This window comes from Manis javanica, chromosome 17, assembly GCF_040802235.1.
Source record: "Manis javanica isolate MJ-LG chromosome 17, MJ_LKY, whole genome shotgun sequence".
NCBI classification, from domain to species: domain Eukaryota; kingdom Metazoa; phylum Chordata; class Mammalia; order Pholidota; family Manidae; genus Manis; species Manis javanica.
Genome location: NC_133172.1, coordinates 12,525,349 through 12,539,907, shown reverse-complemented (window position 1 = coordinate 12,539,907; position 14,559 = coordinate 12,525,349). Strand labels below are relative to the sequence as shown.

Below are 14,559 nucleotides of genomic sequence, written 5' to 3'. Positions count from 1 at the left end.
GCTCCAGCCGGAACCCGAGCTCCCCCCACAACTTCCCTCCACGCCCAGGCTGCCTGCAGAGGTGGGGGAGGGGAGCAGGGCACCCCAAACCCCGGTCCTGCCCTGTGGGTGCTGAGGGCCAGGTCTGCCTAGTGCCAAGGGGGCCTGGCCACCTTGAGGGGCCAGGGGTGGTTGCCGGGGTGGCCGGACAGGGGCAGCGTGCAGGCAGCCCAGGGAAGGTGCTGAGCCCGCACGTTTCCCTTGGAGGGCAGCTATGCCTGCCAGCTCACCCGGCAGCCTGTGGGCACGTGGGTGGGGTGTGTCACAGAAGGTGTGGCGAGGGTCTGGGCCCACCTTGGGAGTGTTGGCCAGGACTTGTCCTCGGCAGAGGCATGGGCTGGGTGTGTGAGGGCCACGACCCTGGGGGTGTGTCTGGGTGTGTGGGACTGCTCCGTCTGGGACCTGGGGTGTGACAGTGTGTCTGGGTATGAGGGGTCAGCTTCTGTCTCTAGGTCCCTGTGGGACTCCTCAGGCCTGCGTGTGTGGGGCCATGAGACGTCAGACCGAGTGGGCACGACCAGCTTACAGTCTGTGATCGTGACGTGTTAAGAGCTCCGTGTGTGGTGTGTGTCTGGGTGGGACTGTAATGTGTCAGGTCATGTGCATGCACACTGTGCCTCTTTGTGACCGTGACCCCAGGGAGGATGTTTGTGTAACTGTTGGTTGGTCCCAGCCGGAGTCTCTGTTTCATTTCCTGACGGGGCTGATGCTGTGAGGTGTGGGTTTGTGTGTGACGCTCTGTCTGAAACTGTGTCTGCTGTGTGTTGGTCATGACTGTGAACCTATAGAATGTGTGATTTTGGTTCACCTTGTCCCTATTGAAGTCTCTACTTGTGTCGTGTCCCAGTGAAGCTCCAGCTCTGGGTTGTGTGTATGAAATGGGGTGGCATGTGTGGGCTGTGACTGCTACCAGGTGTCACAATCCATGTGTCATGAGTCCTGAAGGAGTTTTGTGTGTCTACTGTGGCTCTCAGAGTAAATTAGCCACACTGTTAGTGTGGCTGTGGAACATTGTCCATGTTTGAACCTCTGTGTGCTGCATCCTCACAGGGCTATAGGGACTACATTCCATGTGGCTGTGTCTCCACAGGTGAGGGTGGTGACAGCAGCAACAGGTCCTTGCACAGGGCACTGCTCTCACCCCCGCCCAGCCCTCTGTGCCAGACATGTGGCCTGGGTTGGTCTGGGTGGGCCCCAGGGCCCCCTCACCCAGATAAAGGAGGCTCAGCACTCACACTGTCCTCCCCCAGGACAGTCCTCCCCTGGGACAACTGCCTGGCAAAGGAGCAGGTCAGGGCCCAAGCCTAGGAAGGGCAGGGAAGAGATGGGGGAACCGAAACCTGGGAGGAAGAGGGGAAACTGGGAGGTGGGAGAAGGAGGAAGCAGGAGAGAGCTCACAAGACCACAGCAGCTGGGAAGAAACCCGCAGTGGAAAGCCGCCCTGGCTCGGGGCACTGGCACTCCTCGCCCGGATGACTGGTCTTCCCGTAGTCCCCCTGGCTGTGTTCAGTCTACTCTCAGCCATCAGCCAGAGGGACCCTCAGCACATGTCAGATCACACCCCTCCTCTGCTCAGAAACCTAGTGTGGCTCCCGTCTCCCTCCGAGTACAAGTTCAGACAGGTTCCCTGCAAGCCTGGTGCAGCCTAGACAGCAGTACTAGTACAGCCCTCAACTCCACCCGTCTGGGTGAGTCCCAGCCCTGTCCTGTTAGCTGGGTGACCTTAACAAGTAACTGAGCCTCTCTCTGCTCAGTAGTCCCATCTGTAAAGTGCGGAGCAAGCAGTCTCTTTAGCAAGAGTTAGCAAACTTTTCTGTAAAGGGCTAGGGAGTAAATATTTTTGGTGCTGAATACAGTTCCTACTCAACTCTGCCCTGGTGGTACTGAAACAGCCACAGATGATACATAAACGAACATGGCTGTGCTCCAATAAAACTTTTATGTACAGCAACCAGCAGTGGGTTGACATGGCCTGCAGGCCATAGTGTGCCAACCCCTGCTCCGCTGGGCTGTGGAGAGCATGCAGTGAGTAGACCCTGGGGTGGAGACTTGTTACTACTCTCTGGCCTGGAATGTGACAGTCTGACTCGGCTCCCGTCACCCTCCCCTTTGCCCCTCCCTCCCAACCACCCTGGCCTCTTTCCTCCCTGTGAAGCTCACCCCCTGTTCGTCCTCACTTCCAGGCCTCTGTTTTGTCTTCCTACGTAGAACACTCTGCCCCAAGGCCCCATGCTGCTTTCTTGGCTTCCTTCAAGTCCCAAATGCCACCTCCTCTGAGAAGCCCTCTCTCCTCCCCTAAGCCACCTCTCGCCCCATCCTGCTTTCCTCTCTTCACACCACTTATCCTGTGTAGGGCACACTGAAAGTATGTTCCCGGTGGGCAGGAACTAGTCCCTTAACCTCTCTGGGCTGTTTTCTCCCGTTGATAGTGAGTGGGTCTTATTACAGTCTGTATCTCAGAGCTTTGTTATGGTGATCAAGTGACTTAATATAAGGCCCTTAAGAGTCCAAGGTGCCCAATAAATAAATCTGACTGGTGTTCATCGGGAGCACTTGGAGCAGAAATGCTCAGCATTTGTGCAGGGAGGGCAAATGAATGGTGGAGAGAGATGGGGGGCGCAGAAGGAGTGGAGTCCTGAACCTGGGCAGGAAGACCCCCGTCAGGCGCCCAACCACACAGAGACCCCAGTCCTCTCTCCAGCTTTAATGGACCCCCAGGTGGCCTTGGGGCATGTGTCCTTAAATACAGCCCGGCATGCGGGCGGGGGGCGGGGCCGGGCCTGCCGGGGGCGGGGCCTGCGGGGCGGGGCCGGGCCTCAGCTGCATTTGCAGGAGCGCACGATCATGTTGGACAGCTGCTCCACTTTGGCCTTGCGGCCCACGTAGTACACGATGGGCAGCGGCTCCAGGGCCTGCGGCACGCAGCACGGCGCCGCCGACGCGCCCGGGTTGTGCTGGTTGTATAGCGCCAGGACCTGCGGGCGGGCGGGTCAGGGTCAGGGTCGGGGTTCCTGGGGAGGCTGCCCGCACCCCACCAGCCTCTCCCCATCTCCCTGTCTTACCGCAGTCCATTCATTCTCAAACTCCGCCTCTCCCCATTTTCCACAATTGGCTTGTGTCTCAGTCTTTCTCCTAACATATTCCTAACTGCCTCTCGGTACTGATCTGCGTCCCCTGCCTTTTCCTCTCATTCTGTTTTCGCCTTTCTCCTTCCATCTCCCTGCCTCTCCCTCGACCTGCAAGTTGCTCCATCTCTGTGGGTCTCCCCGTATCTCCATGTGGCTCTGCGTGGTGTCTCTGACCGTTCAGCCGGTCTCTAGCTTCTCTCCCATCTCTTTGCCATCTCCCTCCCATCTCCCTGTCTGTTTCTCTCCATCTCTGAGTTCTCTTTCTCCCACCCGTCCCTCAGTCCCTGCTTCCCCCCAGCCCACACCCAGCCCATGGACCAGACGCACCCTGCTGTACTGTGTGTCCAGGCTCCAAATGTAGGGGCAGGGCCCCAGGCAGAAGTTGGCGTGGTAGCCTTTGGGCTCGTGGATCCACTTCCAGCCCAGGTCCTTGCGGAAGTCAATGTAGAGCTGCCGCACACAGCAGTTCTTCTCTGTGGAACTGAGGCAGGAGGCGCCGGGTCAGGAGGCAGAGGTCTGCCAAGGGCAGGCCCTGCCCCTCCGCACCAGGTGTGGTGCGTGTGTGTTTCGCCCTGGTTGCCCCCCAGTACAGTCTACATCTTGGTCTCCCTTGCATCCCCTGTGATAATAACAGCAATGCAGTAATAGCAGTGATAGTAGTGGTAATAACCGACACTGATAAAGCACTTCCTCTAGTCAAGCACTGTGCTAAGGGCATCCTTTACCATTATCTCATGCAGTGCTCAAAACAAGCCTGTAAGAAGCCAGATGACCGTACATAGGGCACAGCTAAATAAATCACAGTACATCCACAAACTGGAAAATAAAAAACATAGTGCAGCTCCATGTTCATGCTAGGGACTCAGTTTAAATGAAACACAGAAATCCCTGCCTTCTAGGGCCACATGCTAGAGATGATCATGATGTTCCCCGGCTCCGAGCACAGCTCCATTTCACTCAAGACAAATGCTCATGTCCCCATGTACCCCCAGATGCTACTGGGTCTGGCTGATCTCAGGTCCCTCTTCACTCTCATTTCTCCTGTACTCCAGCCACACTAGCATCCTCTCTGCTCCTCACAGTCCTGCCCCAGGGCCTTGGCACTTCCTCTTCCCTCCACCTGGCTTGCTATTCCCACAGATACCCACTCTGGTTCATTTCTTCACTTAATTTAAATGCATGCTCAGAAGTCCCTCACTCTGGGACATAGTTTACAATATCTATTTCTTGCTTTCCCCTTCCTCTGACTTATTTTCTTTCTTATAACTTACTGACACCTGCTCTTTTATTAGAGATTGGTTTATCTGTTCGTCCTTCCTCTGTGGAAAGGACTTTTGATCTGTTTTGTCTCTTAATGTATCCCCAGTGCCTACGCCAATGCCTGGCACACAGTTGATGCTCAGCAAATATTGGCTATATGTATAAATTAACGAATCAATATGTTATGTGTTTTCAAAAGCACTTTGGAAAATAGTGGTGTATAAGAGTCCACTGCTCTGGAGCCATGATCTCTGTCCCATGCTTGTACGCAAAAGCCAGTTCTCCTCAGCCTGGAGCCCAGGCTTCTGTTTGCCTGGAAGGAACTGGGGCATTTTACATTCTGGACTCTGGGGCCATGGCTGAGGTGGGCAATGAGCTTGGCTAAAAAGCTTGATTCATGGACAGCCAAGAATGATTAATATTACATGTGAAAGAAACACTATGCAAAACTATGGGTACACTATGACCCAAATTCTGCTTTGCACTAAACTAGAAGGAAATATATTAAAATGATGGCTTTTTAAATGTGATAGTGGGATAGGTGTTATCCTTCTGTATTTTCCAAATTCTTGACAGTGGGTACGTGCTATTTTTAGAATCGGGGGGAAAAAATTAACAACAAAAATTCATCTTCTTCCCCACCCCACCCCCCAAAAGACACAGTACATCCCCCCCCCCCAAAAGACCCTACTATTTGGACAAAAATCATATCTCTATGAATGTGTATAAGTGTTTCATACAGAGACTATCTCTGAAAGAATACACAAAGATAATCAAGTGGCTGCCTCTTCAGAGCTGGAGGGTCTCTGTGTATCCTTTCTAGGTTTGGTCCATTTGCAGATATTCGCGACTTCAAAAAGTGATCAACAGAGAATTAAGTAATGTCAAAATGCTGAGAGGCAGGCCTTATGATTATTCCTACTTAAAGGTGAAGAAACAGCCTAAGAGAAGGGGGCAAGTGGCCTGCTCTCAGGCAGCATGTGAGTGGTGGAGCTCGGGGGCCATGGCAGCTCAAGCAGAGGGGGAGAAGTGATGGCACAGGCTCTCCCGGGCCAAGACAGCCTTTCCAAAGCCAAAGAGCCCTGGAAAGGAAGGCAGGAAACTGAGCTCCCCATGAGCTCCACCTGGTCCTCCCCTAACCTCAGCTTTCCCCATCCATCCAAAGATCCAGGGGATGTTGGACCAAGTGAGGTGTTGTGAAGGGCCAAGGAGGCATCAGGAAGTCCATGCACGGGCTCGGGGAAGGTCCTGGGGACTGGAAGCCTTGTGTACAGTGGGTGTACCTATGGGCATATTTCTGGGAGAAAAGGTTCCTGGCTTTCAGATCCTCAAGGAGGTCGTGGACTCACAAAAGGGAAAGAATCACTGTCCAGAATAACCTTTCATTTCTTGTCCAAATGTGGCTGGGGTTCTGAGGTCCTAAGCTTTGAGTAGTTGGTGATTCAGCTACCCAAATCAGCTGTTCTCCCTGTGGGGTCCCTGAAGCAGCAGCAGCATGGCCTGGGAACTTGTGGGAAATGCAAATTCCTGGGCCCCATCCCAGACCCACTGAATCAGAAATTGGGGGTTGGGGTACAGATGAGGGACAGCAGGCCTCCAGGTGACCCTGAGGCCCTCTATAACCCATCTGTTCCAGGCAGGTCCCAGCCTTCTGCATCCTGGTCCCGTGATACACACGGTCCAGACCATTATGGAAGCTCTTGTATCTTCTGTCCAATCAGGGCCTGATGAGTAAAAGAAACTCACTTGGGCCCCCAGGGCAGGCGGAGGGGCTCCATCTACCTGGATGTAGGGAAGTCAGAGAGGATTCCCAGTGGAGACAGCGTTTGAGCTAAAAATAACTTGATTATGGAAAGCCTCAACCACACACACAAAAGCTGAGAATATTCTATTGAGCCCTCCTCATGTCTCCATCACCCAGTGTCAACCAGTCATGGCCAACTTCTCTGTACCTCTGCCCCTACCCACTTCTTCTCCCCAGCTGAATGATCTTAAAGCACATGCCATTTCATCTCATCCACAAATATTTCAGTATATATCTCTAAGAAAATTGGGACTCTTTAAAAACATAACCAGAATACCACATAAGAACAATTAACAATAATTCCTTGATATCTTTAAGTATCAGGTCAGAGTCACATTTCCCCACCTGTCTCAAAAACATCTTTTTTCTTAATAGCCTGTATAAATGAAGGTCCGAATAAGGTTCTACCAATTATAATTGGTTGATATATCTATCTTTTAATATTCTTTTTAAAATCTATAGAACTATCTCTATTTCCCCCTTTTGCAATGTTATTTGTTGAAGAAACTAGGTCAGGCTTCCCACAGTCTAATTGTTGTTGATTACACCTATGCTTGCATTGTTATTTAACATATCCCTCTGTTCCTGTATTTCTAGAAAATTGGTAGTTGGATCTACTATCTTGATGAGCTTCAGGTTCAGTTTTTTGGCAAGACTCCACAGGTGACACTATGTCCCTCCCTACAGAGGATCACATGGCTTGTCTGCTTCTCCTTATAATGTCATTAGGGGTTGTCACTCAAACCTATGAATGAACCATTCACTCATTCATAGGGTTGCTGAGCTGAGGATACCGTCTGGTAGGGAAGGAGCTGACAGCAGAGCTGACTTTCTAGCAGAGGAATAGCTTGTGATAAGGCCCAGAGGCACCATCAAAATACGAAGCACAGGAGGGATGAGGTCAGACTCTCAGATCACATTATTGTTCTAAATTCACATCATTCCAGCTGAATTTCAACATCCTGGGACTCCAACTCTACACTTCCTGACATTGCAGCCTCCAGTACCTCAGAGTCCTACCACTACAAGAGCCTTCCCAATGTAGGATTCACACATTCCAGCTCTTAAAGTTCTTGGCTTCCCTGAACTCCAGTATTTCACAATTCTGAGCCCATTACTTGAGAGGTATAAACCGCCACTCTCTAAGATTCCAGCCTTCCAAGATTTTAACATCCTAACAGTAAGTGTCAACTTTCTAGGATATCATGATAACCCTAACAGTTATGGATGCTGATATTCTAACACAGTACTCCACAATTCTGAGCCCAATATTCAAAGACTCTAACCTGCCAACACTGGAGACTCCAATTTAGGAATGGCATTGGCAATCGTCCAATTTGGAATTCCCAAATTCTAGGATCCCAACATTCCTTGAGTCAAACATTCTCAGATTTCAGTAACACTGAATTCTAGCATCCTAGAATCCCAACATTCTAGAACCCCACCCTGCCAACAGTAGAGGACTCTAACATGGCACACTGAATTCCTGAATTCCCACATTCTTGTTGTCAACATTCTAACAGTCTCTAATTCCAACATGCCAGCGAGCAAGCAACCTGATCTCATCTAGGGACTCCCCGCTCACACATCCCAGCATTCTAGGACTCGGGCCTTATCCCCTGAGCCCTCCAGGCTGAAGGAGATGCCAGCCAAGCAGAGCACCAGCTGGGCACCCAACCTGCAGTGCCTGGCCAGCCAATGGCAATCAGCCCCCAGCCTGGAAGGCCTCGGTCCCAGGACGCAAGGCTCACCTGAAGCAGTAGTTGGTGTCCAGGTCTCGGCGGTGTCTGGAGCTGTGCAGGTGCTGTGCCCTCTCCAGCGGGGTGGCCATGAGGAGCAGAAAGGGCCGGTTCATGCCTTGAATGGTAGCCAGGTCACCCCGGCGGCTGGAACCGAACCCTGCTTTGGTTTGGGAGTCAGGTGGGAGGTTGAGGGGGATACACATACTTTCTCTCAAGATGGATGGATGGGGGTGGGCGGGAGGCGGGATGCACGCGCACACACACACACAGTACCCCCATGTGCACCTGCCCTACACTCACACCCAGGATCCCTCACACCCCTCCACCCCCCCATACACACACACACGCACGCACATGGTATGGGACCGGGCCAGGAAGGAGGGCCTCACCGTTAATGTCCACTTGGAGTGTGTTATCAGTGCTGTCACAGGAGCAGTGGGCACTGAGGCGAAAGCCCTCTATCTTCCCTGTGGGAGTGGGCAGAGGGAAGCCAGGGTGAGGGGCGGCTCACCAGCTCCTGGGGAAGGAAGGAGGGAGCAAAGCCGGGGGTCTCCTTCCTGCCCCTTCCCCTGCCTGCCATCTCACTTGCACCCTCTTGCTCTAGTTCTCTGCCTTACTGCCTCCTTCTCCTCCTTCAGATCACAGCTCAAATGCCACCTCCACTGAGAAGCCCTCCAGGACACAGCCACCCCTGGCCCCAGACACCACTGTATTTTCTCCAAAACACTTGCCCTCTTGGACGTTGCATTTGGTTACTGATTTCCCTCATTGTTCTCAATAAAAAGCAGGATGCTTGGGGGCAGGGATCCTGTTTTCTTGTTCCCTGCAGGGCCTAGCCCGCAGTCACGAACAAACATCTACCAAGTGTGCGCTGGGTGCCAGGCCCTGTTCCAAACTCTCCATGTGTATTACTCCTTTAATCCTCACCAAAGCTCGCCAGGAGGAGGTGGCTGCCCAGAGTGGGGAAAGGCAGGGCTGGGAAGCACACCCACACCTGGGCTCCTGCCCACAGGCGGCTGCAGGAAAAAGGCTTCTCGAATGAATGAGTGGATGATTTTCTAAACTAGGTGCTCTGGGTTCAGCAGTGACCGGCAAAGGCCTTTGTCCCATGACCCAGCCACTCCTCCCAGTGCCCACCTCCAGCCCTACCTCGTCATCTGGCCAAACCACCGCTCGTCCCATAAGTCTCGACACATTCATGCCTCCCTAGGAAGCCCTCCTGATGCCCCTGCTCTGGGCTTCCACAGCGCTTAGGGCCTCCCCCATCCTGACCCTGATCATTCTGGCCATTATTACTCCGTTACGGCTTCAGCAAGTTTTCCTAGGTGTCCAGCTGTAACTGTGGGCCCCGTGAGGGCAGGGCCTAGAAGTCGTCTTGGTTACCACTGTGTCTCCTGCACCACGCAGCACAGGGCTAGGCACAGAGCAGGAATTTACTGGCAATGATTGAATGGAGGCATGAACAAGAGGGACACCAAGAAGGGAGACATGGGTGTGGTGGACTCAGATGGGACAGGATAGATACAGTTCTCTTCCAGACAGATCAGACCTTTGCACAGCCTGCTTCTCTGCCTTGAACACTCTTGCTGCCACTTCTTTCTCGGGCTGGTTCCCACTCTTTCCTCAGACTTTAGCTCTGATGTCCCCTCCTCCAGGAAGCACTCTTGGACTGGAGGCTGGGTCAGGCCCCTTCTCTGGGCTCCCCACCCCAGCCTGCCCACTCTGGGTCATTACTATCCAATTTTCTGGTCTTTCTCCCCCTTCCTTCCACCCCAGCGATGGGCCAGGAGCTCCGTGAGGGCAAGGATGGCTGTTTTGGTCACTGCTGCGTCCTCACACCACCCAGCACAGGGCAGGTGCTCAGGAAATGGATTAACCATTAATCATTCAGGTTTGAGTGTCTGGGAGGAAGGCCAGGTCTGGGCTCTTTGGCACCAACAGAGAGTGGGGGGTGCTAGGCAGGGTGACCCCAGGACAAACAATGGGGTCAACTCCCTTATGAAATAGGGTAGGGCAGATAAGCAGTCCTCACCTCCATGTTTCAGCCACTGCTGCACAACTCCAGTGACATCAAAGGACAGCCACTCTGGCGTGTCGCTGGGACCCAGCAGCCGGTTACTGAGGTAGCGCCAGGAATTGTTGCTGTATAACTGGGGGATGATGAGTTGGCAGGGAGAGACAGTGAGGAGATGCTGCCACACCCCCCATTCCATCTCCACCAGCAGTCCCCTCCCAGACATCCACACTGTGGGGCCCACAGGGACCACCTACCCCCACAGAGGCCCTGAGAGAAGAAGAGCCCCAGGCTGGGATCAAGACACCTGGGCAACTCAGCCTCTACCCTGACCCACCATGGAGCCATGGGAAATTCCTTTCCCTCTCTAGGCCTCAGTTTCCCCACCGGTGAAATGCCAGGCCCCTTTGAGCTTGTGCAACCCATGATGCTAAGGTCATCCTGCAGATATTCTGGGGTTCTGCAGAACTGAGCATACAGTTATGCAAATATGACACCCCAAATCCTGGGAGTCTATTAACTTTCTAGGGACTTACTTTAGAAGTCATCCCTTCACTCCAGTGTTTATTAGAACCCCAAGAACTACACATTCAATGAGCCTGAGAAGTTCTAGACCAGTGTTCTACACAGCCGGGAGGCTGACAGACATGCCCCCAAACTAGATGTTACCCATGCCTGACATCTGCATGGGATGAACCTCTGGGGCTGGCGGCATAAAGCTGAATGCCCTAAACTCCAAGAAGTTAACGCTCCCTTGTAAGAGTTCAACATCAATCATTAAACTTAATGTTCCATTTGACATGGATTCTAGGTCAGATAACTTTCTAGAGACTTCAGCCCTTCCGGAGGCCCCAGTCTTCCTGGAGACTCTAAACCTTCTAGAACAGAGTTTTCCAAGAGAGCTTTCGGTGACAATGGAAATGTTCTTTATCTGAAGTGTCCAAAATAGCAGCCGCTAACCACATGTGACTACAGGGCACTTGAAATATGGCCACTGAGACTGAAGAATTGTATTTTTTATTATATTTGATGTTAGGCAACTTTCAATGGCCATCTGTCGTGGCTACCATATTGGACAGAGCAGTTTGAGGCCCCTACCTTCTCAGAGATTCCAACTTTCAAGAGTCCAACTCCCAAGACTCCAGCCTTCAAAGTGTTGAATATCCTAGGACGCTAAGAGTCTGAAAGTTTCAAGGCGCCACATGTCTGTGCTCCTCTATCCCTCAGGGTCCTGCCCCCGCACTGCCCAAGCCTGGCCTACCTCTGTGCCCACGCCCACCTGGTACAGCTCCACGTGCTGCTCTACTTTTAACTTGAGTTTCAGCAGGCGCAGCTCTGCCCGGGAGAGCAACACAGGCTCGGGCACAGCCTCTCGGAGCTCCGATGTGTTGAAGAGCATATATATGCTGTGTGGGGTTTGCTTGACTTTATTGTAGACTTCTAGGCAGGAGGTACAGAGAGGACAGCTGTCAGGGGCTTGGCAGGGCCGCTGGGCATCCCAAGTCCAAGAGCGTGGGTGCCAAGGCTGACAACCCAGGGTTGGGATGTGACTCTGACGTTTTTGAACTGTGTGGCATTGGGTCAGTGACTGTCCCTCGCTGGATTTGTTTCCTCCTCTGTAAAACAGGGCCTAACCACCCTTCTCTCCCACCATCCGTAAACTGTCCATTCAGTACGATGCTGGTACTAAGGGGTGCTGCTCTGCTTGCTCAGGCGTCCCCAGTGCTTGGAATCTTGGATCCAAGTTCAATTGCAGCACAGGATCCAAGGGCACTTGGAGAACGTGCCTTTGCTGCTTTTAGCTCTGCAACTGTAGGCAAGCCGTACTCCCTCTTGGGGCCTCCGTTTCCTGCTATTCTTTGGGAACCGGCAACCACATCAAGCTCCCCTAACTTTTAATACCAGCTCTCCTCAATGAAATACTGGGTAACTTCGGGCAAGGGAATTCTCGAGTCTGCATACACCTGTCACTTTAATCTGTTAAAAAGTGCTCACGCTTTGCCAGGTGCTATTCAAAGCATTTAACAAGGGTTGAAATATTTAAACCTCACACAATCCCATGAGGAAAATATTTTTATACCCATTTTATAGATAGAATACCGAGGCACAAAGAGACTTAAGTAATTTGCCCCAGGGTCACATTGCTAGGAAGCTGTAGAATAGGGATTCAAGCTCAGGCAGTCTGGTTCTGAAGACTGCTCTTAACCCTCAGGCTACGCTGCCTCCCTGCTGTTGAGACATTATCATCATTATTATTAATTGCTGTCTCCCAGAGAGAAAATTAGGAAAAACATTTTCCAGTCTAGGAAAAGTCTGGGGTTGGGGATAAAGGGAGGCTATGAACACTTAGATCAACTGGGGCAAATGCTTCAGGCCTCTGCAGACGCGTGCAGATACGGTGGGGACAGGATTTGATGAGAAAGGACAGAGGAAATTCTTGTGGGCCCCCTGCCCCTCCCCACTCTACCCAGGCCAGCCCTTGCCCCCCTGTGGGCTCTATCGTGGCCCAGGGGTTCCTCAGCAAACCCCAAAGGAAGGGTAGAGCCCAGGCAAGGGAGACAGATAGGGAGGAAGAGAGAAAGGAGGGGTGCGCGTGGTCAGAGGGAGAGATGGGAAGAGGCTGAGAGGAGAGAGGGTGGAGGAGAAAGAGGGGAGGGCCGGCGAAGAGGAGAGACGGCTGCTGGGAGAGCCAGGAACGGGCAGAGGAATGGGATGCCAGAAGGATGGAAGGACAGAGGTGGCACGACCCACACGGGAGAGGCACAGGGCTTGGGGGTGAGACGCAGCCAGTCTGGGAGCAAAGAGGACAGAAGGTACCAGCGTTAAAGAAGTCTCTGCAGCGAGGGTGAAGGGACCACAGAAAACGTGAGACCGAGATATGGGAGGCGAGGGGCTATCATTTTGCTGGCGCCGAAACTAGGTGCACGAATGGCCTGGGGATGCACAAGTCCATCACCCAAGAGAGAAAGTGAAAGCAGGGGCACCGCCCCCAAACCTCCCGGCCGCCCAGGACACCTGGGTCCCCGCGTGGGCGCCGACGGGGCGGACCCAGCAGCAGCCCCGCCCGGAGCTAGGGTGCAGAGGGCGGGAGGCGCTGCCGCGGCGAGGGCGGGGACCGACCTGCCTCGTCTCGCCCCAGGCTCCGCGCGCGATCCCCGCCCCCCGGGCACGGGAAGGAAAGGGAGGGAGGGCTAGGCCGCCGGACGCTGGGGTTTCCCCAGCCTCCCGGAGAGGAACTGGGCCTTTGGGGTCCACGCTGTCAGCTTTCAGCTCTGCGGGGTCCTCTTCCCCCCTCCGGGAGGCGCAGGCTCCTCCCTCCGCGCGTGGTACCCACGTGGGGCTTCCTACCGGTTAGCAGCTCGGTTCTCTCACCCGGTCCCGCAGAGTCGCACCCACCCCCTCTCCTCTTGCACCCCACTCCCTATCATCCTGCGGCGCGGGGGAGCTCCTGCCCCCGCCCGCCTCGGGGCCCAGCTTTCCCACGCCGGTCTCCCCTCTCTGTACACTCCTTCCCACGCCGCAGTATTCTAAGTTTCCCGGCGGCTCGCTTCCTCGGTTGGGCTTCCTCCTCTCACGTCCATACTCGGGACACACGGGCGCCTCCTCGCGCATCCCCGGCCCCCCGCGGAGGCTCCGCTTCGGTCCCGCTACCTTACCTTCCCGCTCCTGGGACCTCGGTCCCTTCCTTCCCCGCAGCTCCCCGCGTCCTCCCCCTGTCCCGAGTGTTCTCGCCCCCTCCACTTTCTCGCTCACATAGCTTTCCTGTCCTTGAATCCCCCTGTCCACTACTCTCCGGCCTCTCCCCGCGACCCTCGAGCTCTGGGTCGGCTTTCCACACTGCCTGTCCCTTCCTGGGGTCTCCGCTTCTCCCCAAGCGGGTTCCCTCTCTGTAGCCCCATTCCACGACCCCCATATTCTGGTGCACCCCGTAGGTGGAAGTCTTTGTATCCCCGCCCTCCAATTGCTGCTTTTCCTCCAGGGGACTCTGCCCCGCGATCCCGCACGTTCCTGCTGCCCTCTGGAAGCTCTCCACTTCGTTCACTATCTCCTGCTCTCCAAGACCAGATACCTGGGCGGGGTGGGGAAGCTCAGCCCTATACATTTTGGGACGCCCCCCTTCCCGTGTTCCCGGAGCCGCCGGGGGTCCTCTTCCTCCAGCCAGTGATTTCCTCTCCGTGAACCTGCCCCTCCAGGGTCCCCTGCCCCTCCGACCGTACCGTCGTTGTTTTCCACCATGAGCACGCGGGTGACCTCCTTCGCGTAGTAGTCCGTCTCAGGCTCGGGCTCCTGCCTGGCGCTCTCCCCGGCCACCTGGTGGCGGGTGCTGTTGTAAAGGGCCAGCACGGCCTCGGGCAGCGGGCCGGGCGGCACTTCTCCGTGGCTCGGGGGGCTGGAGAGCCGCAGCTTGGACAGGATCTGGCCGCGGATGGCCTCGATGCGCTTCCGCTTCACCAGTTCCATGTCGATGGTCTTGCAGGTGGATAGTCCGGCGGCCGGCCTGCCGGGCGTCAGCACTAGTAGCCACAGCAGCGGCAGGAGCAGCGGCAGGAGCCGCAGTCCCGAGGGCGGCAT

General features: G+C 54.4%; 1 protein-coding gene across 2 annotated transcripts; it reads right to left on the bottom strand.

Annotated features, from left to right (window-relative positions):
- Positions 1-2,723: 2,723 nt before the first annotated feature.
- TGFB1 (transforming growth factor beta 1) lies at positions 2,724-14,559 on the bottom strand. Of its 2 annotated transcripts, none has more exons than XM_017640330.3 (7): positions 14,205-14,559; positions 11,267-11,427; positions 10,006-10,123; positions 8,363-8,440; positions 7,983-8,133; positions 3,495-3,648; positions 2,724-3,014 (listed from the first exon to the last, which is right to left on the bottom strand). In XM_017640330.3, exons 1-7 carry the CDS (start codon positions 14,557-14,559, stop codon positions 2,856-2,858), a joined length of 1,176 nt encoding a protein of 391 aa, XP_017495819.1. In that variant the 3' UTR covers positions 2,724-2,855. The 2 variants fall into 2 exon arrangements, with proteins under 2 accessions (XP_017495819.1, XP_017495828.1); XM_017640339.3 differs by having other exon boundaries at positions 7,983-8,130.

Excerpts from the sequence above, each read along its gene's own strand:
- TGFB1 (XM_017640330.3), bottom strand. The coding sequence starts at position 14,559 with ATGCCGCCCTCGGGACTGCGGCTCCTGCCGCTGCTCCTGCCGCTGCTG. Across the intron at positions 8,134-8,362 it reads ACTCCAAGTGGACATTAACG|CAGGGTTCGGTTCCAGCCGC; the intron begins GTGAGGCCCTCC and ends CCCAAACCAAAG. Across the intron at positions 3,649-7,982 it reads GACACCAACTACTGCTTCAG|TTCCACAGAGAAGAACTGCT; the intron begins GTGAGCCTTGCG and ends CTCCTGCCTCAG.